This window comes from Salvia hispanica, chromosome 6 (assembly GCF_029641045.1).
Source record: "Salvia hispanica isolate PSC_SH4W2 chromosome 6, Shi_PSC_v1, whole genome shotgun sequence".
NCBI lineage: Eukaryota > Viridiplantae > Streptophyta > Magnoliopsida > Lamiales > Lamiaceae > Salvia > Salvia hispanica.
Window position 1 is genome coordinate 1,128,331 of NC_142697.1, and position 25,738 is coordinate 1,154,068.

The 25,738-nt window shown below is 41.8% G+C and overlaps 4 protein-coding genes and 1 pseudogene across 6 annotated transcripts; 3 read left to right on the forward strand and 2 right to left on the reverse strand.

Annotated features, from left to right (window-relative positions):
* Positions 1-9: 9 nt before the first annotated feature.
* Positions 10-4,609, reverse strand: LOC148922989 (uncharacterized). Its single transcript, XM_089060811.1, has 4 exons — positions 2,416-4,609; positions 2,233-2,349; positions 89-1,231; positions 10-24 (listed from the first exon to the last, which is right to left on the reverse strand). The coding sequence occupies exons 1-4, from the start codon at positions 4,237-4,239 to the stop codon at positions 10-12; spliced, it is 3,099 nt and encodes a 1,032-aa protein (XP_088916937.1). The 5' UTR covers positions 4,240-4,609.
* A 1,739-nt stretch (positions 4,610-6,348) lies between these two features.
* LOC148922990 (uncharacterized) lies at positions 6,349-9,054 on the reverse strand (annotated as a pseudogene).
* Positions 9,055-10,097: 1,043 nt separating this feature from the next.
* Positions 10,098-14,847, forward strand: LOC125203176 (putative late blight resistance protein homolog R1A-3). Of its 3 annotated transcripts, none has more exons than XR_016132801.1 (3): positions 10,098-13,169; positions 13,303-13,601; positions 13,674-13,768. XR_016132801.1 is itself a non-coding variant. In XM_089061191.1 (2 exons), the coding sequence occupies exons 1-2, from the start codon at positions 10,397-10,399 to the stop codon at positions 14,656-14,658; spliced, it is 2,781 nt and encodes a 926-aa protein (XP_088917317.1). In that variant the 5' UTR covers positions 10,098-10,396; the 3' UTR covers positions 14,659-14,847. The 3 variants fall into 3 exon arrangements, 1 of the variants encoding a protein (XP_088917317.1); XR_016132800.1 differs by having other exon boundaries at positions 13,303-13,560; XM_089061191.1 differs by lacking the exons at positions 13,303-13,601; positions 13,674-13,768 and adding an exon at positions 14,220-14,847 and having other exon boundaries at positions 10,098-12,738.
* Positions 14,848-17,881: 3,034 nt separating this feature from the next.
* Positions 17,882-21,238, forward strand: LOC125203175 (putative late blight resistance protein homolog R1A-3). Its single transcript, XM_089061190.1, has one exon. It carries the CDS (start codon positions 18,319-18,321, stop codon positions 21,034-21,036), a length of 2,718 nt encoding a protein of 905 aa, XP_088917316.1. The 5' UTR covers positions 17,882-18,318; the 3' UTR covers positions 21,037-21,238.
* Positions 21,239-21,353: 115 nt separating this feature from the next.
* LOC125203177 (putative late blight resistance protein homolog R1A-10) lies at positions 21,354-25,099 on the forward strand. Its single transcript, XM_048101482.2, has one exon. The coding sequence runs from the start codon at positions 22,340-22,342 to the stop codon at positions 24,956-24,958; it is 2,619 nt and encodes an 872-aa protein (XP_047957439.1). The 5' UTR covers positions 21,354-22,339; the 3' UTR covers positions 24,959-25,099.
* Positions 25,100-25,738: the final 639 nt, after the last annotated feature.

Here is a 25,738-nt window from a genome sequence, read left to right on the forward strand (position 1 = left end):
GCTTGCAATCTAGGAGTCCGGTATCTGTCAAAAGATCAAGGACATATTTCCTCTGTCTTAAGAAAATCCCATGTTCTGATCTTAACACCTCTATCCCTAAGAAGTACTTAAGGGGACCGAGATCCTTCATGTCAAACTCGTTGAACAAGTTAGATTTGAGGTTGCTGATTTCTTCCACATCATCTCCTGTGATAATCATATCGTCAACATAAATGATGAGACATGTTACCTTGTCTCCCCTTCTCTTGGTGAAGAGTGTATGATCAGAGAGACTCTGTTTGAACCCATGCTTGATCATTGCTTGGCAAAATCTTCCAAACCATATTCTTGGAGACTGTTTTAGTCCGTACAAAGTCTTCCTCAATCTGCACACTTGACCTGGGTTGAATTCACTGTTAAATCCTGGCGGGACTGCCATGTAGACCTCCTTGTTTTTCTCTAATTCCCCGTGAAGGAAGGCATTTGTCACATCAAATTGATGCAACGGCCAATCTTTACAAGCAGCAACTGACAGTAATGCTCGGATCGTGTTTAGCTTGGCCACTGGGGAAAAAGTTTCGTCATAATCAATCCCATATACTTGAGTGTATCCTTTTGCCACCAATCGTGCCTTGTACCTCTCGATTGACCCATCTGCACGTCTCTTGATTGTGAAGACCCACCTACATCCGACGGGTTTCTTTCCCTTAGGCAAAGTACATTTTTCCCATGTTTCATTTTTTACTAAGGCATCAATTTCTTTCTTCATAGCTTCTCTCCAATGTTTGTGTTTGACCGCCTCTTCAAACGACTGAGGGATCTCTTCTTCTTCATACAAAGCAGTTTCAAAAGCTCGAGCCATTTCCGTAAGATGGCCTTGGGCTATATTTGCTATTGAGTATCTTGTTTTTCGCCCTTTCCAGTCTGGAGAGTATCTCTTGGGAGGTATTCCCCTCGTGCTTCTATGCGGTAGTTCATACCCCCCTGTATTCTCGATTCTGCCACTGTCTTCACTTTCTTGGTTTCTCCTGTCAATGTCAGTATTATTTAATGGAACTATGTTCGTTTCAGAGTCATTTACCTCAGGATTTGAAGACGGGGTTGATGGTTGGTTGTTATTCCCGAATTCAGTGATCTGATCAGTGAAATGCGATGGCCCATTGGTTTGGCTAATTATTTCTGGTGGGATGTTTTCTTTGACAAGGTTGGATTCTTCTGTGACAGGATTGGATTCTTCTGTGGCCTCATTTTCCTTTTGTGTAGACTCAGGTTGTTGAGTTGGGATGCATAGCCAATTTAGTGGGTCGCTAATTGGTCTATTTGTTTGACTCTCCCCCTAACCACTAGATTGACTCTCCCCCTGACCACTAGATTGGCTGTAATAGTACTCTGTCTCCACGAAGTCACAATTCATAGTGATATGCATGTGTTTGGTTAAGGGATCAAAACATCGGTACCCTTTTTGATTGACTCCATACCCTAGGAAAACACATTTAACAGCATATGGGGAGAATTTGGTACGCTCATGTTTTGGGATATGGACGAAAACCGTACAACCGAAAATTTTTGGGTCAAGGGTAAGAGAAGTTGGTCTTTGTATGGTCTCGTGGTTGATAAAGGTATCGATGGGTGTTTTGAAGTTAAGGATACCTGTTGGGAGACGGTTCATGAGGTAAACTGCTGTAGCAACCGCTTCTGGCCAAAAAGATGTAGGGATCTTGGATTCGATGAGAAGGGCTCTAGTAATCTCGAGAATGTATCTATTTTTCCTTTCCGCTACCCCATTCTGTTCAGGTGTGTAAGCACAGGAAGTTTGGTGGACAAGCCCTTTTTCAGCAAAGAAGGTTTTCATGTTTGTATTGATGTATTCCCCCCGTTGTCTGACCGTAGGATTTGGATTTTTTGGTTATATTGGGTATGGACAAGACTGTAGAATTGAGTAAATTTTTCAAAAACTTCAGATTTATTTTTTAAAAAATATACCCAAGTCATACGAGAATAGTCATCTATGAAAAGAAGGAAATAGCGAAGACCCTGCCCTCCATTGATTGGAGCGGGACCCCAAACATCCGAATGAATCAAGGCAAAAGGGGAAAGAACTCGAGTATTATTCAATTTAAAAGAATGACGGTGGCTTTTAGCCAAATGACAAGTTTCACAATCAAGAGAATCCACACCCGAGACTATCTTAGGAAAGAGTAACTTAAGATATCCTATGGAAGGATGCCCTAACCGACGGTGTATGAGCCATGCCTGCTTGTTAGTTGATCCACGAGCTAGCAATGTCGTACTTTGTTGGGCCATCGCATCCACATAGTACAGTCCACTTCGTTCAGTGCCACGCCCAACTATCGTCCCCGTCTTGATATCCTGTAGCATGCAAAAACGAGGTTGCATTAGTAATTTTAATCCAAGTTCCCTTGTAGCATGACTGACAGATAGAAGCTTATGAGAAAAGGTAGGGACGAAAAGACAGTTAGAGAGCCGGAGGGTTGGAGAAATAACAATGGTGCCCGCCCCCTTAACTTGTGCTAAATCCCCACTGGCTGTTTGGACATAGGTTTTAGTGGGCTTTGATATATCTTGGAAATCAGAGATATCAAAGGAGATTGTGTCGGTGGCACCACAGTCAAATATCCATTGTGTTTCTTTATCACAAATTTTTGTGGAAGATGAGTAGGCTAAGGCTTTGAACGAGTTTTGACAAGGTATAGTGGGCTGAAATTGTAAACTTTCAGGGTCATCCTGGAAGGTTTCGGGTTTGCCGGGGTTAATATGAGATTTTTGGGAATTTGTGGGGTCAATTCGGAGATTATTTGGAACTTGTGGGTTATTTTTGGGATTTTCTGGAGCTGGGGGATCGAAAGTAGAGACATGTTTGGAATGGGGTTTGGTGCGGTATTTAGAAGAATTTGTGGGGGGGTTTTCGAATTTAGGAGAGTTGGTGGGGGGTTTTTCTAATTTAAAGGAGTTGGGGGTATTTAAATGTAAAACACCCCCATTTCTAACCCTAGACGGCGCCGCTATTCTTCCTCCAACCCCCATTTCCGTCGATGTTCCGGCGGTGGCGCCGGTAACCGGTGCCGGGTTACCTTCGGACCAAACCCTAGCGACCGAGACAGAGGCGACCGCTGTTTTCTCGTCAGTTTTTCCGGCGAATTGGCTGGTGCTCCCTGCCGTGTTGGGTTGGCCGTCGCTGCCCGCCGAGTTGTTGGTGCTGGTGGCGCGGTCTCCTACGGCTGCTGCCGCTATTCCTCTGCCTCCTCCGTTCCGGCTCCGATTGTGTCTGTTCTTTTTCACGTCTTCCCACCAATCGGGAAATCCGTGGAGGTGGAAGCAGGTTTCTGCTGTGTGCTTCTTTCCACCGTAATGGCTGCAAGTCAGCTTGCTCTTATCAGGATTTGTGAAGGTTTTGGGTGGCGGTGGTGGTCTGCTCCGATCGATTGCTGCTAAACTGACTCCGATGCCAGTTTCTCGCGAGTCGATTGAGGGTTTTAAGACCCGTTCGTTGGCAGATTCGCGCCTTACTAACCCATACGCACTTTGCACAGTGGGTAACGGATCTCTGTTCAGGATTTCTCTCTTGATTGTGTCGTATCTGTCGTCAAGCGCCCATAGGAATTGGTATAACCTATGCCTCTGAGTAATCTTGTTATATTTCTCGATTGTTGAAGGGGTATCCATTGGGTTTGGATCCCTTTCATCTATAGTCATCCAGAGATCTTGGAGCTTATTCCATAGATTTTCAAGGCTCATGCTTCCCTGTTTCATGTTGTAGGCTTGTCGGTGTAAATCCGAGACTTGGAAAGGGTCAGTCCCGCTTCCATAAGTGATGGCTAGGCCTTCCCACAGGTCTCGAGCCGTCGCATATTGTGAGACTTCGTTGACGAGATTGGCCTCAACGTTGTTGATAATCCAGTTGAAGCAACAGTTATCCCCTTGCTCCCATTTTGCATATCCGGGATCATTGATTGGGGGAGGGTCTGTAACTCCATTGATGTGAGACGACAGACCCTTTCCTCCAATTGCCCATTTCATCAGAGTTGTCCACACGGAGTAGTTGTCTCCATTGAGTTTGCTTTGCACATGTACCTCACCCAGTGATTCTGGTTGGTTTGAGGGTGGAGGTGGCGGCTGTTCTGAGGCTTTTGGTTGGAAATTGATTTGCTTAAGGAATTCTGCCAATTGGGTAGCGAATTCCCCTGGAAAATTCACCAAAGGTTGGTTGTTGTTTGCAGCTTCTGAGTCAGATTCTGACATGGCTGGTTTCCTGATTTTGCAGGTTTACAAAAGGCTGAGAAAGGTATATTAGGGACGGTGATGAATGTTTTCTGAGTCCCACACTGTTATAACCTGCTCTGATACCATCTCAGAGATGGTAATCGAGAGAGGCATTGTATGGAAGATACACCATGGTGGCAAAAATGAATAGAGAAGGAATATTTTGATTGTATTTCTGTGTTGTATTCTCTTGAATGTTACAGCAGCCCCATTTATAGGGTAATACAATCATGGGGTAAAACCCCTTCATTCTAGGAACTACACAATAATAATTATCTCCTAGGAAATGTATTAATATTGATTAATACAACAGTTACCAATTAATTGGTAAATGCTACTAGCCGTTAGCCCTTCTTTGACACTAGACATACCTCGGATATCGGTTGAGGAGGGGCGCTAGAACGTGGATGAGGTGACTCTGACGGGGCTTGCTCGGCGGGAGCGACAGGAACAGTCTCTATTGGCTCCTCAATCGATGTGTGGGGCTTGCTCGGCGGGAGACGACTAGGACACCCTTCCTATGGTTATTTTAAACTTTTATTTCCCGATTTTTGGTTTCCCAGAGATTTTTCTTGTGAGACATGTGTTTTGGCCAAGAGCCACAGACAATCTTTTAAACCTTCTAATACCCGTAAGCAATCTATGTTTGATTTGGTTCATGCTGATGTGTGGGGTCCTGCACCTGTTATTGGGGGGAATGGTTTTAGATATTTTGTGACCTTTATTGATGACTGCACACGAATGACGTGTGTATATTTTTTGAAACATAAATCTGAGGTGCCAGAAAGGTTTATTCTTTTTTTTCAAATGATCCAAACCCAATTTCACACCACTATCAAAGTCCTTCGATCGGATAATGGGAGGGAATTTGTTAACAATACCATGTCAGAATTCTTTCAGGGGAAAGGTTTAATTCACCAAACCACATGTGCCTATACACCCGAACAGAATGGGGTAGCCGAAAGAAAAAATAGAACCATCCTAGAAGTAACTCGTGCCCTCATGATTGAATCCAAAGTCCCTACCTTCCTTTGGCCAGAAGCAATAGCCACCGCCGTATACCTCATAAACAGACTCCCTACCAAAATCCTAAAAATGAAAACACCCCTTGACAGCCTTTCCAAACAAGCCAACATCCCAGAGTCACTTGGCATGTCACCAAAGGTTTTTGGGTGCACCGCTTATGTTCACATTCCCAAACACGAGAGATCCAAACTTTCCCCGTGTGCTATCAAATGTGTTTTTGTAGGGTATGGGGTAAACCAGAAGGGATACCGATGCTACGACCCAAACACCAAAAAAATCATCACCACGGTTAATTGTAACTTCTTGGAAACCGAGTTCTATTACCCACACCACCTTAGTAGTCAGGGGGAGAGAGAGCCCAAAAATAATTATGGGGACTGTCTAAGTTGGTTTGTGCCACCTCCAAGCCTCTTCTTTTGTGGATCCGCGAGCCAGCATTGCACTCCCATGGTGAGCTACCCTGTCCACATAGTAGAGTCCTTGGTTCTCAGTGCCACGCCCAACGATCCTCCTCGTCCGAATATCCTGTAAAATGCAAAAACTTGGGTACATTAGCAGTGTACAATTCAGCTCTCTTGTTACATGACTCACAGACATCAATCGTTGAGACAAGCTAGGAACAAACAAACAGTTCGATAATCGAAGATTCGGGGATATTTCTATAGTTCCGGCTCCTTTCACAGCAATTAATTCCCCATTTGCAGTTCGAATGTAGGTTTTAGTAATTTCACCAAAATCAATAAAATCACATCGTTCTGGGGTCATACAGTGGCCCCGCAGTCAAAAATCCAACCCCTTTTTTTCAGTTTTATCAGTATTTTGCACACTAAAAGCAGCGGAAATATTTGATAATGGTGCAAAACGATTGTGAGTCCTAATTTGGTCAACAACAGGGGCTAAATTGCAATTATAGGTATTTAGGTGGGGCTTCCTATAGTATTGCACAGATTGGGGTATCATGCATAATTTGGGCAGACTATAGGGGGAAAAAGATAATTCTCGAGAATACTTAGGGTTTGATATTTCATCAAACCCTTTACCTCCTGAATAGCCGCCGCCTCCCCATTTCTGGGATTCTGCCCCGCCGGTCTTTTCCACAAAGTTTCCGACGCGGAAGCCGCCGTCTCCGCCGCCGCCGCCATTCCCTGAGTTCCCTTCCTAATTCGGAGGGTTGTTCTGTTGATTTCCCCCTCCGATTCCTCCTTCGCGACTGGGAATCGTGCCCTGGTTTTGTTGATTTCCCACCTCGGTTATACCGACGGCGGCGAATTTCGCCTGGGCTCGAGCTCTCTGCCTCTCGTCCCACCATTCCGGATATCCAACCCGGAGAAAACAGCTTTCCTTGGTGTGTTTGTTCTTGCCGCAGTGAGAGCACCAAAGTTTGCTCTTGTCCGGCCTCCCTCCGGCTTGATGAGTGGCGGCTCCGGCGGGTGGAGGTCGCTGCGGCACGCTCCGATTTGTCGGTCGCTCTCTCTGTGCCCCGAATCCATACCCGATCTCCCCCGATGATGTATCGGCGTTCCCCATGCCAGTGGCATCTCCGATTGGTGATGAGGATGCCGGTGACATGATCTTGCATCGAGTCGCCTCCTTCTTCACCAACGCGTAAGCCTCTTCGACTGAGGGGTATGGGTCGAGTTTGAGAATGTCTCGCCGGATTGCATCATACTCCGGGTTTAATCCGGTGAGGAATTTCAGTAGTCTCTTTTTGCTTGTGAAGTCTCTGAATTGTTTGATTCCCTTATCGCAGCAAGTCACCGGCTGCTCTTGGCTTCGGTCGACATTAATCCATAATCCGTGGATTCGACGGTAATACGTCTCAAGATCTAAGTTTCCTTGTCTGATTGCTATTAATTGGTCCTCCAGGTCGTAGATGTGGTACGAGTCCGCCTTGCTTTTGAAAGTAATTCGAAATTGTCCCACAAGGCTTTGGACGTCTGGTGGTGGGCGAAATCGGCAATAATATCATGTTCGATATTGTCGATTATCCACGAGAAAACCACAAGATCGGTTTCCTCCCAATCTCGGTATCCTTTGCTGTCTGGTTCTGGTGGTTCGTCGATGATGTGGGTGTATCCTCTCCTTCCTCCTATCGCGACTTTCATAAGTCGTGACCATAGCGGGTAGTTTTTCCCGTTTAGTTTAAACGCCACTGTGACGTTCTTGCTGGACCTCAATTTTGAGGATCCAGTTGGGGGTTTCTCTTCATCTGTGTCTGACATTTGGGTATAGGAACGAATTTCTGGGTTTGGTTGGTTTTAGCCTGTTGGCCGAGTTTCGATATTACAAAAGGGCTAGGATGAAATTTTTCTGAGCCCTAAATCCTGCTCTGACGCCATGTTGAAATACTATAGGGATCGAATTGTGTGTTTATTTACTTGTATGTGTATCATACAATGACCATACATTTATAGGCTAGAGAATATTCTCATATGGAATACTAATTTCTTCCTAATTTACAGAGATTGCGTTCTATCTACGGAAGGAGATCAATTAGGGATCAATCACATTATTGTTTAGAATATCTTCCATGATTCTCGGAATATCTTCCAACAGGCCACACTTGTAAGGAATTGCTACCAGCTTCCTTTGGCTATAATGTATTCCAGAGACAACACTTTGGGGTGATTCAGTCCTAGCGCATGTAGCGCGCTTCTGACAACGTTGTGGCCCATAGGCTAGTAGTTCGATAACGTTAAATACATGTTAGTTTATCGTTATCATGATGAAAAGAAGAGAATGTGCAAACCTGTCTCTTTCTTCTTATTTTATATATACACATGTTTATTTAGCGCTTTCATGTCTGCAGGGAATCTCCACTAAGACATTGCAAGTTAAATGGTGTTCTTGAGGCTTGGAAATTATGATGAATGTGATGAGTATTGGCAGATGATTAGGTTCCCACACTCCTTGAAGAAGTTGTATGTTTATACTTCTTCTAAATTGAAGTTGGAAGACATAATGCTCAAAAATAGGTTCATGCCCAACCTTGAGAAGTTAGATCCCATCAGAAGTTGGAGAAATAACAACCCACAAATCAATTTCTATGGAATACTGCAGTGAATCATGGGTGGTGTCAGCTAAACATATAGTTGAAGAACAAGAGTGTCATCAAATGGGCCGGACGATAGACTAGAGGATCACCAAAGAGGATTGCTCTCATGGCTTCAGTGGCAATCATTTGGAGGACGCGAAACAAAGTTATCTTTGATGGGAAAGCATGGGATGCAGCTAGGGTCATCTTTGAGATCAAGGAAGCTACCTATAGCATCTTGTACTCACGTTTCTCGTACGAGCAGGTTCTTCTCCACCTTCCGGATAGATGATGGAGTTTCTCGGGTATTGGTTGTTTGGTCCTCGGCACACTTTGAGTCACTCATCATGGTACTCTTTTTTCCCTCAGGGAGTTTTATCCCCAAGGGGTTTTAACGAGGCCCGCCCATTCTTGGTTTCATGGGTGATTTGAAATGTGATCGGTCTTGTTGGGGCCCCGCCCCTTACTTTTTTGGTTCTTGGTTGTCCAAGTTGCTTTGTTCTAGCCGACTTGTGGCTATGTCTTTTGTTCTTCCTAGGGTATGCCCGAGCGTATGATGTAAACGTTTGATTTAGTATATTTAATTATTTATTCATTAAAAAAAAAGAATGCTTATATGGAGACCAACTAGACCTTCATGTTCGAGTTGAAGTTGATGAGGAACAAGAAGAACTGAAGAGCTAGGCCAATGCAAACTTCGAAATGGTAGTGTTTGACATGTCTTGCAGCTTCGCCCAATCAGGAGTGTGAAGATTGCAGAGAGAAAGATTATGATCCTCACGATGATAATGGCAGCTTGAATTAATGTCATCCTCTGAAAAGTGAATGTGAAGATGTCAGAAGAATCTCTAGCTTTAAAACAAGTGGAAGGATGACTCACCAAAATATGATGGAAGCAATGACGTTTCTGTCCTAAAGCTCAATTGAAGAGGCATTTCAAGTCTGGAATTTGCCTTATTTAAGGACCATCTGCCTTAGTGAAAGGATACGCTTTTCTTTACCTTCACACAATATCTCATGTGCTGAGAAATTCACTCCTTAGCAAAATATTTTCTTGTAAAATAAAATTGTAATAATTTGTAAGCTTCCGCCGTACTTCTCCAAGTTGTATCTCGCTCTACCTCTACCTTGCTAGGTCCACTCATTAGAGTGGTATCAAAGCCACGTTAAGTGGCAACTAGTGAATTAGTTTGGACGTCCGTGCAATTTACATTTAGGCTCGTCATATCACAGCCCAGCCCAAAAGACTTGAGTTTAGATTTTCAAAATCATAGTTAGAAGCTGAGCGCAAGCCCATAATATCATATCCCAGTCCAAGAAGAAATGAGTTGGCTACTTGATAATGTTGAAGAAAAAGCTACCCACTTGTTCAGTTAATATTATCATACTCCTTTTCTTTTCTTTTTTCTTTTTTTATTTTTTTTTATTTTGCATTTTCTTCTCTGCAATTAATAAATTGTGTGTGAGTTACACATTACATCAATAAACAAAATATAATGAGATATTGATTTGGCGCAAACTTCAATCCGGCTGTTTGACTAATCACTTTTGTCGTTTCCAGCTTGATTTAAGAAGACGATTCTGCGATCGAACAATCTCTTGGGCATTTCGTCGAGCATTTGGAGCACATATGTTCTTCTAAGCAGATTATGCAAATCGTTTCAAATTTGAAGATTGAATTCTTTTTACAATGCACTATCTAATCTTTCCATTATGATATGCAGGTGAAGCCAAATCATCAAAATCAGAGTTTCAAGCCCAAAAAATTCAGGTTTGGACCATATTCGTAGCTTTTTCAAAAAATGGGGACATTTTTAGAGATTACAATTTTAGTGGCTCTAAGCCAAAGTTGGGAGCATTTATCTTATCTGAACTGTCTCAGTCTCGCAATAATGTGGTAAGGAATGGCCAACCATCTTAAATCTATCAACACTGTGAAAGGAGAAAGTCTGTGTCCATATTTATTGATTTCAATTCTCAACTGTGAATTCATGAAACAATATTGCTCGTCTTCTAAATATCATCTCATTTTTCATTCAAATTCTATGTGAGCATTCATAGACTGAGTTAATAAGCATGGCAGCTTATGGAGCTCTGGTTTCTCTTATGCATATCATAGATACCCTCCGAAAACATCCTTCCCCTCCCATTTCTATCCACCCTAAACAGGCAGACTCACTCACCGAAAAGGTCACTTTCCTCGAGAATTTTCTCGAAATCTATAATCCCCATCTTGACTACAGCAAAGAGGCCGATCCACTGGAGAGTAGCATCGCAGATGCAGCTTATGCGGCTGAAGACATAATCGAATCACATATCGTGTATCACATCAAAACTGATGGGGGAAAGACCAGCCCCAACTCCTTGTACAAATCTCTAGAGAAGGTGATTGGATACATGGGTCTGATTGAGAAAGAAGCCATGGAAATCAAACAGACTTTGGGCGTCAAACATCAGCTGCACACCAAGTCAGCGCCTTCAGATTCCTCAGAGTCTTCTACCAATGCAGATGATAAGATTACCATGGTGGGTGCTGAGGAGGCCTTGCTTGAAATGAAAGATAAACTCACTTCTGATCGCCGTGATCTACAGATCATTCCCATTGTAGGGATGGGTGGCTCTGGTAAGACTACTCTTGCCATGAACATTTATCAAGACCGTCTTGTTAAAGAGCATTTTCATGTTTCCGCTTGGGTTGCCATATCTCAAGAGTATAACATTCAAGAAATGCTCGTACACATTCTTCGTCAGTTAAATCAAAAAGTTGGTCAAACATCGAGTGAGGAAGGTTTAGGAGAAATCTTGCATAAAAACTTATTTGGTAGAAAATACTTGATTATACTTGATGATATGTGGAGTATTAAGGCGTGGGATGGGATTAGGAGGTTTTTACCGGACAACAAAAATGGTAGCAGAATAGTGGTAACAACTAGGCTATCAAACCTGGGTTCTGATTTATCCCACTCTAAAAACTTTGAGATGCGTCTTTTGAATGTGGTTGATGGTTGGAAGCTTCTCTCCAAAATTGTGTTTGGAGAGAAAGTTTGCCCTCCAGAATTGGTGAAAATCGGTTGGAGAATAGTTTTCGGTTGCAAAGGACTTCCATTGTCGATTGTTGTGATTGGAGGACTTTTGACCAAATCCAACCATACAAGAGAGATTTGGTGGTCTATACAAGAAAACTTGAGTTCAATAGTGAATTCAAATGATGATGAATGGTGTTTTAGAATATTACACATGAGCTATAAGCAATTGCCGGTTTATCTAAAACCGTGCTTTCTCTATATGGGAATTTTTGGTGAAGATAAGGTGATTCGTAGATCAACGCTCATTAAATTATGGGTTTCTGAAGGAATTCTCAAACCAAAAAGTGGGAAAAGCTTGGAAGAGATAGCCAAAGTGTATTTAAAGGATCTCGCCGATAGAAATCTTGTTTTGATTAATAAGATTGGGATTAATGGGGAGATAAAATGCTGCAAAATTCATGATTTGGTGAGAGATATGTGTTTGAAAGAAGTTGAAAAGGAAAGGTTTTATCATGTTATAAGAGATGATCTCCCACGCTTAAATACTCCACGAATAAAAAGCCAACGTCGTGTTATTATTCCAAGGTTGTTATCAAGTCTAGTCTTGGGATCTTTTTCATATGCTCGTTCCTTAATATGTGACTATGACGACTATGGGGAAGTTCGACTGCCTCACAACCTAAGATTGTTGAGGACACTCAAAGCATATGATGTAGATACCGATATTATGAATGGTGCTTATTTCTTTGATAATGTGTTTGAATTGGTGAACTTACGGTACCTTGCTGTTAGAGTTCATCCTGGGTCCAAATTCTCTACTTCGATTGATCTGCTTTGGAATCTACACACATTGACTATTCGTTGTTCGCGTGGTCTTATTGCACCGAATGAAATTTGGAAATTGCATCAACTTCGGCATCTTGAGTTTACGCAATACAGATTGAGTCTCCCAGAACCTCCTATTGACGACAATGACATTGTTATAATGGAGAACCTGCATACACTCAAAGGAGTGAAGAATTTGGTTTTGAATGAGAAGGTGGTTAAAAGAATTCCCAATGTGAAGAAATTGTATCTTTGGTACAATATTGCAGAAATGAAGGGGAATAACTATCTCAGCAATCTTGAGTGTTTGAGTAAATTGGAAAACTTCCACTGCTACCTCAACAATGCACATGATGTGCATTGGCAGGGCATTAGGTTCCCACACTCCCTCAAAAAGTTGTCTGTCATTGTCGCCTGGTCTGCCCATTATGCTCTGAACTTGGAAGATATAATGTCAGAAATCAGTTCATTGCCCCTTCTTGAGAAGTTAGTTTTAAATAGTGGTGTCTTCAAAACAAGCAAGTGGGAAACAATTGAAGGCCAGTTTCCAAGCCTCAAGTTTCTACATTTGGAAAGTTGCTATGATTTAGTAGATTGGATTGTATCAGACAACTCTCACTTTCCACATCTGCGAGGGCTTCATCTTCGTGGGTTTCGTCAACTGAAGGAGATACCATCTGCAGTTGGAGAAATAGCAACGTTGAAATCAATTGAATTGGAATCATGTAGTGAATCAGCGGTGAGGTCAGCTAAAAAGATAGTAGAGGAACAAGAAGATTTATATGGAGACCAACTAGACCTTCATGTTCGTGTCAAAGTTTATAAGGATCAAGAAAAACTGAAGAGCTTGGCAACTGCCAACTTTGAATTTGTATAGTTGTAGATAAAAAAGTAGACTTGATCTCGTGTAGCATCAAAGAGTACCCTGTTGTTGGACCTCACTTCCTCTTCTCATCTCATCTCATTTCATCTCATGTACAAGGCGGTGAAGATGTGAGGTATCAGAGTTTTTTTTTTGTTGTTGTAACCTTGTAATAAATTTGAGCTTGTGTTAGTTCAATACTGCAAGCTAGTGTTACTTTTGTTCTACTGTAAAAGGAGCATTTCACTATCTATATTTTTATATTGAAGGGGGAGATGCTGCTATCTGGAACCACACTCGAAGTCTCCCTTGCATACGTTTGAGAGCTGTCGCCAGTCAGTTGTTTGAGCAGCACCTTCTAGTACAGCAGGATAGGAGTAGGATTTTATATTGGCTTTGTTCTAAAACAATGGGTTGGACTTAATCGTCATGGGCTTGGGCTATAATGTATTCCAGAGACAACACTTGGAGCGATTCGAGACTAACGCGTGGAGCGCGCTTTTGACAACACGGTGGTCCATAGGCTGGTAATTAGAGAACTTTAAATCCATGATGAAAAGAAGGAAATGTACAAACCTACATCTTTCTTCTTTGTTATAGTATGTATACATCTGTTTATTGAGAGCTTTCATGTCTGCAGGGAATCTCCACAGAAAATATTAGTTAAATGATGGTAGCAACTTCCAAGACGCCTCATTTGTTTAATTCTACAGCATCCCTTTTGAGAATTCAGAATCACCATCTCCTTTTCATTCATCTTCTTCTCTAGACTGAACAACACAAGATTCAAAATCATGGCTGCTTATGCAGCTCTGGTTTCTGTTATGAATATCATGGATACCCTTCATCTTCATCCTCACCCTCCCATCTCTCTCCACCCTAAACAGGCTGAGTCTCTCACTGAAAAGATCACTTTCCTCCAAAAATTTCTCACTATTTATAATCCCCATCTTGACTACAGCAGAGAAGCGGATCCATTGGAGAGTCACATTGCAGATGCAGCTTATGCAGCTGAAGACATCATCGAATCCCATATTGTGGATCAAATCACAAGTGATGGAGGAATAATCAGCCCCAACACCTTATACGAAGCTCTAGAGAAGGTGATCGGAGATATGGATTTGATAATGAAAGAAATTGTGAGATATGGATTTGATAATGAAAGAATAATCAGCCCCAACACCTTATTGAAGGCTTGTCGGGATCTAGAAGATTGGATTGTGCCAAACAGCTCACACTTTCCGCTTCTCCAAAATCTCTGTCTGACTAAAGTGGATCAACTGAAGGAGATCCCATCAGAGATTGGAGAAATAGCAACAATGAAGTCAATTTCTTTGCGATATTGCAGTGAATCAGCGGTGGTGTCGGCTAAAGATATAATAGAGGAACAAGAAGGTTTATATGGAGACCTACTAGACCTTCGTGTTCGAGTTGTGGTTAAGCATGAACAAGAAGAACTGAAGAGGTTGGAAAGTGCCAACTTTGAAGTAGTAGAGATAGACTTCGCACATAGCATGAAAGAAACAATGAATTGGTTGGGAAGTCCCATCTTTGATGATGAACTATTAAGTTTTTTAGATAGCATACAAGAGGAAGAGATAGTAGAGGAACAAGAGCATTTATGAGGGTATGCTGAGATTAATGCTTATCACAAGAGTGTGTTTTTGGTTTTGTTTTGATCTTAGATTTTATTGGCAAAATGTTTCCTTTGGTGAGATACTAAATCCAATAGTGGGTATGTAATTGTGTTTGTGTGGAGTGATGGGATGGTTTTGTATGATTTGTAGTCTTAACCTACCTGTTTTTTTGTCTTATCACTTAGTATTAAATGTGACAAGCACCCAATCACGAAGAAGATTATGCAGCTACTACGTCTGCCATTTGAAATATGGAGTCTGAAAGGAATGGATTGAGCTGTTTGGCAATAGCCAATAATGTTCAAGGAAGAAAAAAAGCTACCCAAAATAATCTTATACAGTCTTTATTTCACTCATTTTATTCTAATGATAACTAAGCCATTTCTTTATTTGAAAAAGTCAACTATTTTAATCTCTTCTATAGTATTGGCCATTCATGTATATATTTAGTTCTTTATTCCTTAATTTATTGTATTTTTTTCACTTAATGAAATACAATTTTCTTAAATTATGTGTCTTAAAAAGAAAATGCTAAATGAGATGAAGGGATTACTTTAAATTATAATCCTCATTTCCATAAAAATATGAACCCCTTTCATTTTGGTAACTTATTTTGCATTAATGACGTGAGGCACATTATCTGCTGATAATACTTTAATTATCTTTTCTTCCAATTTCTCTTACTTTAATAATTATGCATTAATTCTTATATCATCCTAAATATTTTTATTTTTATGGGACGAAGAAAGTAGTACTAATTTTGATGATGAAATGAAGTTTAGTTGGTAAAAGTATTCCTCTAATTACCAAGTTGGGTAATTAATAGAATAAATTTAAAACTAATACTACTCTCTCTATTTCTTAAAAATATGAACATATCACCAAATTAAGATAAAATTGGTAGAGTAGAAGATAGGAGGAAAAGAGTAGTTAAACTTAGAGCATCCACTATAGGTGGATGCTTTTTGGTGGACAACATTTTTTTTTTGTCCATAACCCCATTTTATTTGTCCACAGCAAAAAAAAAAAGTGTCCGCAGCAATAGTGGACACTTTTTGGTGGACAAATTTCACTTTATTTTATTTGTTGTATATTTTAATTCAATTAAAATTAAAATTATCGGACTATAAATAATTAGAGAACGAGATAATAATAAAATTAAAAAGTTCGATGAGACCAAATATTCGTTGTATTCATGGATACCGGAAAATTACACAACGAACATTTAAAAAAAAACATACAAAAACAAATAAAAACACCGCCACCATCTACTCGGTGGCGGAGTCGGAATCCTCTGCCTTATCTTCGTCGCCCACTCCCCCTGGCGCCGCCGCCCCTGCCCCCGCCGCCCCCGGCGTCGCCCCTGGACCAGTCAGCCCCATATCCTCTCTGATCCTACACATCAGCTCATAGTATATCGCCTTGGTGATCGGGTCGGTGGCCGACTCGTAGAAACAACAGTTATCTTGCAGTTGTTTCATCAACTGCACATTCAGGTTCCTGTTCAAGACCACATGGGCCCCATGGTCCACGGACTGAGCTCCAGAAGGCGCCTGCGCGCCTCGCGATCCAGACGCGGCCGCCGAGTAGCGGGAGGAACCTGCAGACATTCGGGCGCTGCAGATATTGGCCTTCTGCCCCGGAGGGCGTGAGCGCCTGGTGTGTGTATCAGAGGGCTCCTCCGCTTGGGCGTCGTTGAGGTCGATTGATTGTCCGCCGCTGCTGCTGCTGTAGTTCCCGGCTCTGTTGCGTCTATTGCGCTTCGCCGCGTGACCCTCAGTCTCCTCTGCACAGATGGCCTTGAATTTCGGGCAGTTCTCGAGAACGAGAAACTCCTCCCCAGTGGTTGAACCTAGACTTATATAGCGCGTTGTATTGGGACACAGACAGAGCCTTCACTTCGGCTTCGTTGCGGCCACTCTCAGCGTTGAGAAGGTTGTTGCCGTAGATGCTCGCGAACTTCTTGGTGGGTGTCAGAATCCTCCCAAACTTTTTCCGGAGCTGTTCCGCGTCACGCGGTTTGGCGCCTCTCGGCTTGAACTCATTGTAGGTCAACAAGACGCGCTTCCAAAAGCCCATCTCGGTCTGATCGGTGCCAACACAGGGGTCTGATGTGACGGCATCCCATGCCCTCGCCACAGCAATCGACTCGTCTTTGGTGTAGTGCCCGCCCCGACTTGTTACCGCCGACTCGCTACCGCCGCTGCCGCTGCCATCCCCGTCGCAGTCGCCGCCGCCTCTCCCCCCACCGCCGTCGCCGCCGGCCCTCCCCCCACCGCTGTTGCCGCCGCCCCTCCCACCACCACCGTTGCTGCCCCTCCCACCACCACCGTTGCCGCCGCCTCTCCCACCACCGCCGCCGCCGCCTCTCCCACCACCGCCGTTGCCGGAAGATCTCGTCGGCTGGGTCTCCGGTAGGCCCAGACTCATCAGCCCCATCATCTGCTCCAGTGTGAACCTATCGAAATCAGACAAAGGAGTCTGGGTGCGCTGGAAAGAGTGAGAAGGGGTATCCGGCTGCGGATGGTTGGGCGAGTCCATAGTGGGTCGATAATCTCCAAATGTCGAACGACCCAAATTCCTCTGATGAGAAGATTGACCCCGATATTGGCTTTGTTGCCACGACGGGGATGTCGGTGACCACGACTGGAATGGAGGGGGACTGGGACTCGATCCCCACAGCTGAGATGGCTGGGAAGAAGGATAGTATCCGTATCCCGATTCTTCCGTGCCGGGTGAATCTTCGTCTCTCCCGTGCATTTGGTAAAATCTAGGGTTGTGAAATTGGGGGTGGAGTGAAAATGGGTGTGGAGTGGAAAACAAATTGGTAGGGTATTTAAATAAGCCAAAAAAAATAATTACAAATTCGAATTTAAAAAAAAAAAATAATAAAATAAAATCCGGCGACCGCCGCGGCGGTTTCGCCGCGCAATAGATAGGCGCGGTGGCCGCCACGCTTCTCTCTCATGCGGCCCGTCCTCGCCACAAAGCCGGCGATGCCCCTTCCGCCGCGGGCGGACGCCTTCCCCCCTATAGATCGCCGGAGGCGGCTAAGCCGCCTCCGGGGCGGCCGGCGCGCCGCCCCTATAGTGGATGCTCTTAAAGAGTGTTGGTGTATAATTTTTAAATAATTAAATTTATATTTATATTAAGTGCAATCGTGTACACATTCAATTCCAGCTGTTTGGAATGCGCCGTTTCCAGCTTGATTAAAAGAACACGATTCTGCGATCGAACAGTCTGCTGAGCATTTCGTCAAGCGAATGGAGCACATGTGGTCTTCTAAGCAGATTATGAAAATCGTTCTAATTTGAAAATTAAATTTCTTTTACCACGCACTATATAATCTTTCCACTATGATATGCAGGTTAAACCAAAATATCAAATGCAGAGTTTCGAGCCCAAAAATTCAGGTTTGGACTAACCATATTCATAGCTTCTTAACTATCTCAGTCTCGCAATAATGTGGAAAGGAATAGCCAACCACCTTAATTATCTGTCAATACTGTGGAAGGAGAAAGTCTGTATCCATATTTATTGATTTCAATAATGCTGCCCTGAGTTAATTCTCAAATTGCTTGTCTTCTAAATATCATCTCATTTTTCATTCAAATTCTATGTGAGCATTCATAGACTGAGTTAATAAGCATGGCAGCTTATGGAGCTCTGGTTTCTCTTATGCATATCATAGATACCCTTCACAAACATCCTTCCCCTCCCATTTCTATCCACCCTAAACAGACTGACTCACTCACCGAAAAGGTCACTTTCCTCGAGAATTTTCTCGAAATCTATAATCCCCATCTTGACTACAGCAAAGAGGCCGATCCACTGGAGAGTAGCATCGCAGATGCAGCTTATGCGGCTGAAGACATAATCGAAGCACATGTCGTGGATCAGATCAAAACTGATGGAGGAAAGACCAGCCCCGACTCCTTGTACGAAGCTCTAGAGAAGGTGATCGGAGATATGGATCTGATCAAGAGAGAAGCCATGGAGATCAAACAGACTTTGGGCATCCAACATCAGCTGCACACCAAGTCAACGCCTTCATCTTCCTTGAAGTCTTCTGCTATTGCAAAGGAGAGTAGCACCAAGTCAACGCCTTCGGATTCCTTGAAGTCTTCTCCCATTGCAAAGAAGAGTAGCATGGTGGGTGCTGAGGAGGCCTTGCTTGAAATGAAGGATAAACTCACTTCTGATCGCCGTGATCTACAGATCATTCCCATTGTAGGGATGGGTGGCTCTGGTAAGACAACTCTTGCCATAAACATTTATCAAGATCGTCTTATTAAGGAGCATTTTCATGTTTCTGCTTGGGTTGCCATATCTCAAGAGTATAACATTCAAGAAATGCTCGTACGCATTCTTCGCCAGTTAGATAAAGATATTGGTCAAACATCGAGTGTGGAAGGTTTAGGAGAAATCTTGTATAAACATATATTTGGTAGGAAATACTTGATTATACTTGATGATATGTGGAGTATCAAGGCGTGGGATGGGATTAGGAGGTTTTTACCGGATAACAAAAATGGTAGCAGAATAGTGGTAACAACTAGGCTATCAAACTTGGGTTCTGATTTATCCCACTCTAAAAACCTTGAGATGAGTCTTTTGAATGAGGTTGATAGTTGGGAGCTTCTCTCCAAAACTGTGTTCGGGGAGAAAAGCTGCCCACCGGAGATGGTGGAAATTGGGAAGAGAATAGGAAAAAGTTGCAAAGGACTTCCATTGTCAATTGTCGTGATTGGAGGACTTTTGTCCAAATCCAATCACACAAGCGAATTTTGGGAGTCCATGGAGGAAAACTTAAATTCAATAGTGAATTCAGAGGATGACGAGCGTTGTGTTAAAATATTACACATGAGCTATAAGCAATTGCCAGTTTATCTTAAACCGTGCTTACTCTGGATGGGAATTTTTGGTGAAGATAAGGTGATTCGTAGATCAACGCTTGTTGAATTATGGGTTGCTGAAGGAATTCTAAAACCAATAAGTGGGAAAAGCTTGGAAGAGATAGCTAAAGTGTATTTAAAGGATCTTGCGGATAGAAATCTTGTTTTGATTGATAAGATTGGGATTAGTGGGGAGATAAAATACTGCAAAATTCATGATTTGCTTAGAGATATGTGTTTGAGAGAAGTTGAAAAGGAAAGGTTTTATCATTTCGTAAGAGGCGATCCTCCACGCACAAAAAGCCAACTTCGTGTCATAAAAAACCAACGCCGTGTTATTTTTCCAATGTTGTTGACAAGTGTAGTCCTGGGATCTTTGTCATGTGCTCGTTCCATAATATGTGATTATGACAACTATGGAGAAGTTCGACTGCCTCACAATCTTAGATTGCTGAGGACACTCAAAGCATATGATAAAGATACCAATACAATGAATGGCGCTTATTTTTTTGATAATGTGTTTGAATTGGTGAACTTACGGTATCTTGCTATTAGAGTTCATCATGAGTCCAAATTTTCTACTTCAATTGATCTACTTTGGAATCTACGGACATTGATTATTCGTTGTTCGCGTGTTCTCATTGCACCAAATGAACTTTGGAAATTGCATCAACTTCGGCATCTCGAGTTTACACAATACCGATTGAGTCTCCCAGAACCTCCCAGTGACGACAATGACATTGTTATCATGGAGAATCTGCATACGCTCAAAGGAGTGAAGAATTTGGTTGTGAATGAGACGGTGGTTAAAAGAATTCCCAACGTGAAGAAATTGCATCTTTGGTATAATGTTACACAAATGAAGGGAAAAAACTATCTCAGCAATCTTGAGTGTTTTAGTAGATTGGAAAACTTCCACTGCTACCTCAACAATGGACGTGATATGCATTGGCAGAGCATTAGGTTCCCGCACTCTCTCAAGAAGTTGTCTGTCCTTGTCACCTATTCTGCCTCTAATTCTCTGAACTTGGAAGATATAATGTCAGATATCAGTTCATTGCCCCTTCTTGAGAAGTTAGTTTTAAAACACGGTGTCTTTAAAACAGGCAAGTGGGAAACAATTGAAGGCCAATTTCCAAGCCTCAAATTTCTACTATTGCACTATTGTAATGGTCTAGAAGATTGGATTGTATCAGACAAATCCCACTTTCCAGTTCTCCAGAAGCTTCGTCTTGATTTTTGTGATCAACTGAAGGAGATCCCATCAGAAGTGGGAGAAATAGCAACGTTGAAATCAATTGAATTGGATTATTGCAGTGTATCAGCCGTGGAGTCAGCTAAAAAGATAGTAGAGGAACAAGAGGATTTATATGGAGACCAACTAGACCTTCATGTTCAAGTTAGAGTTTGGAATAGACAAGAAGAACTGAAGAGCTTGGCAACTGCCAACTTTCAAGTTAAATTTGCATAAAATTAGAGTTGCTGTCGTGTAGCATCAAAGAGTGCCCTGCTGTTGGGCCTACCTCCTGCTTCTCATTCCATCTCATGTAGTACAAGACTATGAAGATGCGAGACAGAGTTTTATTTTGTAACCTTGTAATAAAGTTTGAGCTTGTGTTCGTTCATTACTGTACGCCCTTTCTAGTGTTAATTTTGTTCTTACGTCGTATCAATTAGTGCTTTTAACAAACCGTCGACATCAAACTCACTTACTTCTGAACTCTAGTAACAGGTATTTCCTCAGTAGTTTCCTATCATTCAGTTACAGAAATACCCACTCTTAGAGTGATTCCAGAAATTTTACAAAGAGAAGATCATCCCTTGCATGTTGAGATTAATGTCTATCACAAAAGTGTATTATGGTTTTGTTCGGATGTTAGCTTTTATTTGAAAAATGTTTCATCTTTCCTATGCTGAAAAATGCTAACCAACAGTGGGTATGTACTTGTGTTAAGTGATTTGATTGAGACTGATTTTTTATGACTTGTATTGTGTTAACCTACATGTCTTCCTGCCTTGATCACTCTGGTAATAATGTGATGCTAACCCAACTGTGAAGAAGATTATACAGCTACTATGTCTACCATTTGGTGTATGGAGTCTGAAAAGAAGTTAATCAGTTTACGACCACGACGATCTAACTCGCCAATGAATTAGATGGGCCGTCTGTGCAATTTACATTTAGGCTCATCATATCACAGCCCGGCCCGAATGACTTGAGTTTAGATTTCCAAAATCAGAGTTTGAAGCAGAGCTCAGGCCCATAAATCATAGCCCAGTCCAAGAAGAAGAAATGAGTTAGCTGTTTGACAATAATGTTGAAGAAAAAAGCTACCCATTTCCTCTGGCCTTTCCATTGATGACAAATGAATCCTCTACACTTACTTCTGAACTCTATTAATAGGTATTTCCTCAATGGGTTGGGCTAAATCATCATGAGCTTATGGGATATAATGTATTCCAGATATAGCGATTCGAGCCTAGCACGGGGGGATGCTTTTGACAACACAGTGAGTCCAAAGTCTAGCAGTTAAAGAAAAGCAAGTGTACAAACCTATCTCTTTCTTCTTTTAAATTTATGTAGACATGTTTATTGAGCGCTTCCATGGAAACTCCACAAAGAAACTATTAGTTAAATGATAGTGGAAACATGGTGTTAATGTTTCAAGATGCCTCATTTATTTAATTCTACAGCATCCCTTTTGAGAATTCAGAATCACTATCTCATTTTCATTCATCTTCTCCTCTAGATTGACAACACAAGATTCAAAATCATGGCTGCTTATGCAGCTCTGGTTTCTGTTACGAATATCATGGATACCCTTCATCTTCATCCTCGCCCTCCCATCTCTCTCCACCCTAAACAGGCTGAGTCTCTCACTGAAAAGATCACTTTCCTCCAAAAATTTCTCACTATTTATAATCCCCATCTTGACTACAGCAGAGAAGCCGATCCATTGGAGAGTCGCATTGCAGATGCAGCTTATGCAGCTGAAGACATGATCGAATCCCATATCGTGGATCAGATCACGAGCGATGCAGGAAAGATCAGCCCCGACTCCTTGTACGAAGCTCTAGAGAAGGTGATTGGAGATATGGATCTGATAATGAAAGAAGCAAAGGAAATCCAACAGACTTTGGGTGTGCACACCACCAAGTCAACACCTTCAGATTCTTCAAAGTCTTCACACATAGCCAAGGAGAATATTATGGTGGGTGTTGATGATCTCTTACTTGAAATGAAGGATAAGCTCACTTCTGATCGTCGTGATCTACAGATCATTCCCATTGTAGGAATGGGCGGGTCTGGTAAGACCACTCTTGCTCTGAACATTTATCAAGACCGTCTTACTAAGGAGCATTTTCATGTTTGTGCTTGGGCTACCATATCCCAAGAGTATAACATTCAAGAAATGCTCAAACACATTCTTCATCAGTTAAATAAGGATGTTGGTCAAAATTTGGGTGTTGATGGTTTGGGAGAAATATTGTATAAGCACTTTTTTGGTAGAAGATACTTGATTGTACTTGATGATATGTGGAGTATCGAGGCGTGGGATGGGATTAGGAGGTTTTTACCGGATAACAAAAATGGTAGTAGAATAGTGGTGACGACTAGGCTATCAAACTTGGGTTCTGCTTTATCGAGTTCTAAAAACCTTGAGATGAGTCTTTTGAATGAGGTTGATAGTTGGGAGCTTCTGTCCAAAACTGTGTTCGGGGAGAAAAGCTGCCCTCCAGAGGTGGTGGAAATTGGGAAGAGAATAGGAAAAAGTTGCAGAGGACTTCCATTATCAATTGTTGTGATTGGAGGGCTTTTGGCCAAATCCAATATTACAAAAGAGTTTTGGAAGTCCATAGAGGAAAACTTGAGCTCAATAGTGAATTCGGAGGATGATGAATGGTGTTTTAGAATATTACACATGAGCTATAAGCAATTGCCGGTATATTTGAAACCGTGCTTTCTCTATATGGGAGTTTTTCGTGAAGATGAGGTGATCCGCAGATCAATGCTCGTTAAACTTTGGGCTGCTGAAGGATTTCTAAAACCGAGAAGTGGGAAAAGCTTGGAAGAGATAGGCAAAGTGTGTTTGAAGGAGCTTGTTGATAGAAATCTTGTTTTAATTGATGAGATTGGGATTAGTGGGGAGATAAAATGTTGCAAGATTCATGATTTGTTGAGGGATTTGTGTTTGAGAGAAGCGGAAAAGCAAAGGTTTTATCGTTTTGTAAGAGATGATCCCGTAGCCAAATATAGCGAGCGCCGGGTTGTTTTTCCAAGGTTGTTGACAAGTGAAGTGTTGGAATCTTTGTCGCATGCTCGTTCCGTAGTATGTCATTATAACGACTACGGAGAGGTTCAGCTGCCTCATAATCTTAGATTGTTGAGGACATTCAAGGCACATGATAAAAATATTATGTGTGGTCATTTCCTTGATAATGTGTTTGAATTGGTGAACTCGCGGTACCTTGATGTTACTGTTCACTGGGAGTCCGGATTCCCCGCTTCGGTTAACCTGCTTTGGAATCTGCAGACGTTGGTAATTCACTGTTGGCAGAATCTTGTTGCACCGGTTGAAATTTGGGAATTGCATCAGCTTCGGCATCTAGTTTTTGAGTTAGGCGAGGTGATTCTCCCGGATCCTCCTCGTGGCGACAATGACATTGTTATCATGGAGAATTTGCATACACTCAAAGTAGTGAATAATTTGTTTTTTAATGAGGAGACGGTTAAAAGAATTCCCAACGTGAAGAAATTGTGCCTAAAGTACGACGAGGAACAAATGGAGGGAGAAAATTGTCTCGGCTATCTTCAGTGTTTGAGTAAACTGGAAAACTTCCGCTGCATCACCGAATATGATTGTGTCGAGTGTTGGAAATGGATTAGGTTCCCGCACTCCCTCAAGAAGTTGTATGTTGATGTCTCTTCCAGTCTCGAGTTGGAAGACATATTGCCAAAGATTGGTTCATTGCCCCTTCTTGAGAAGTTTGTATTAACAAATGGTTTCTTCAGGACAGGCAAGTGGGAAACATTTGAAGGCCAATTTCAAAGCCTCAAGTTTCTACAATTGGAGTCTTGTGATGGTTTAGAAGATTGGATTGTGTCGGACAACTCCCACTTTCCGGTTCTCCAGAAGCTTCGTCTTCTTTATATTAGCCAACTGAATGAGATCCCATCGGAAATTGGAGAAATATCGACAGTTAGATCGATTGAATTGGAATATTGTAGTGAATCAGCAGTGGTGTCAGCTAAAAAGATAGTAGAGGAACAAGAGGATTTATACGGAGATCAACTAGACCTTCATGTTCTAGCCAGAGTTTCTAGGAGTGAAGAAGCATTGGCAAGCTTAGCAAGTGTCAACTTTGAAGTTAAAGTGTACGGTATATATTAGACATGTCTATCATGTAGCATCGAAGAGTAGTGTTGGGCTTTTGATTATAAATTTGTAATAAAGTTTGACCTTTTGTTGCTTCAGTATACTACAAACTTTTTGTATTGTTACTCTCGTTGTATAATTGTATTGTAAGTGAAATGTTACTGCAATCCAAAATTCCGTTAGTTATCCTCGATACTATGCTAAGTTTAAGAAGGTAAAGTTAAAAATTTCTAGTACTACTCATTAGTATTTGCACCCGGTTAATTCATAACTTAATCAGGGATAACACAGAAAGGTTTGCATTAGTGCTACTATTGCCTCTTTTTTATCTTATTTTACAATTGATTCAACCTTCCGGTTTGGATAATACTCCATCCGTTCCTTGTTAATAGAGACATTTTTTCGACACGGAATTTAAGAATAGTGGGTTAAGTAGGTGGTGAATAAAGTATGAGAAAATAAAGTAAGAGATGAAGAGAGAATAAAGTAAAAGATAAAGTAACTTTTTTACCAAAAATAGATATGATTCAATTAACTTGGAACTTTCTGAAATAGAAAAATAACTCTATTAACATGAAACTAAGGGAGTAATTTGTACCGCTGCAGCAAAAAGCAGATTCCGTTGCTTTGGCGGTCCCTACATTCATGCACGACGTCATGTGAGTGGGTTCAATCAGGAGTAGGCGTTAACTAGTCGTACCCATGTAATGTTTATAAGATCCCAAAGCCCAATTATTACAACGTGGATATATCATTTTACCAATTAAATAGTGGAGTACTATAAAGCATTACTTT

Bases quoted from the DNA above. Each gene is read 5' to 3' on its own strand.
- LOC125203176 (XM_089061191.1), top strand. From the start codon at position 10,397: ATGGCAGCTTATGGAGCTCTGGTTTCTCTTATGCATATCATAGATACC. The intron at 12,739-14,219 runs TTTGGAAAGTTG...CCCCAACACCTT, and splicing joins CCAAGCCTCAAGTTTCTACA to ATTGAAGGCTTGTCGGGATC.
- LOC148922989 (XM_089060811.1), bottom strand. From the start codon at position 4,239: ATGTCAGAATCTGACTCAGAAGCTGCAAACAACAACCAACCTTTGGTG. The intron at 2,350-2,415 runs GTCAGTCATGCT...TGCATGCTACAG, and splicing joins TTTCTCATAAGCTTCTATCT to GATATCAAGACGGGGACGAT. The intron at 1,232-2,232 runs GCATGGCTCATA...TCTACACAAAAG, and splicing joins GTGGATCAACTAACAAGCAG to GAAAATGAGGCCACAGAAGA.
- LOC125203175 (XM_089061190.1), top strand. From the start codon at position 18,319: ATGGCAGCTTATGGAGCTCTGGTTTCTCTTATGCATATCATAGATACC.
- LOC125203177 (XM_048101482.2), top strand. From the start codon at position 22,340: ATGGCTGCTTATGCAGCTCTGGTTTCTGTTACGAATATCATGGATACC.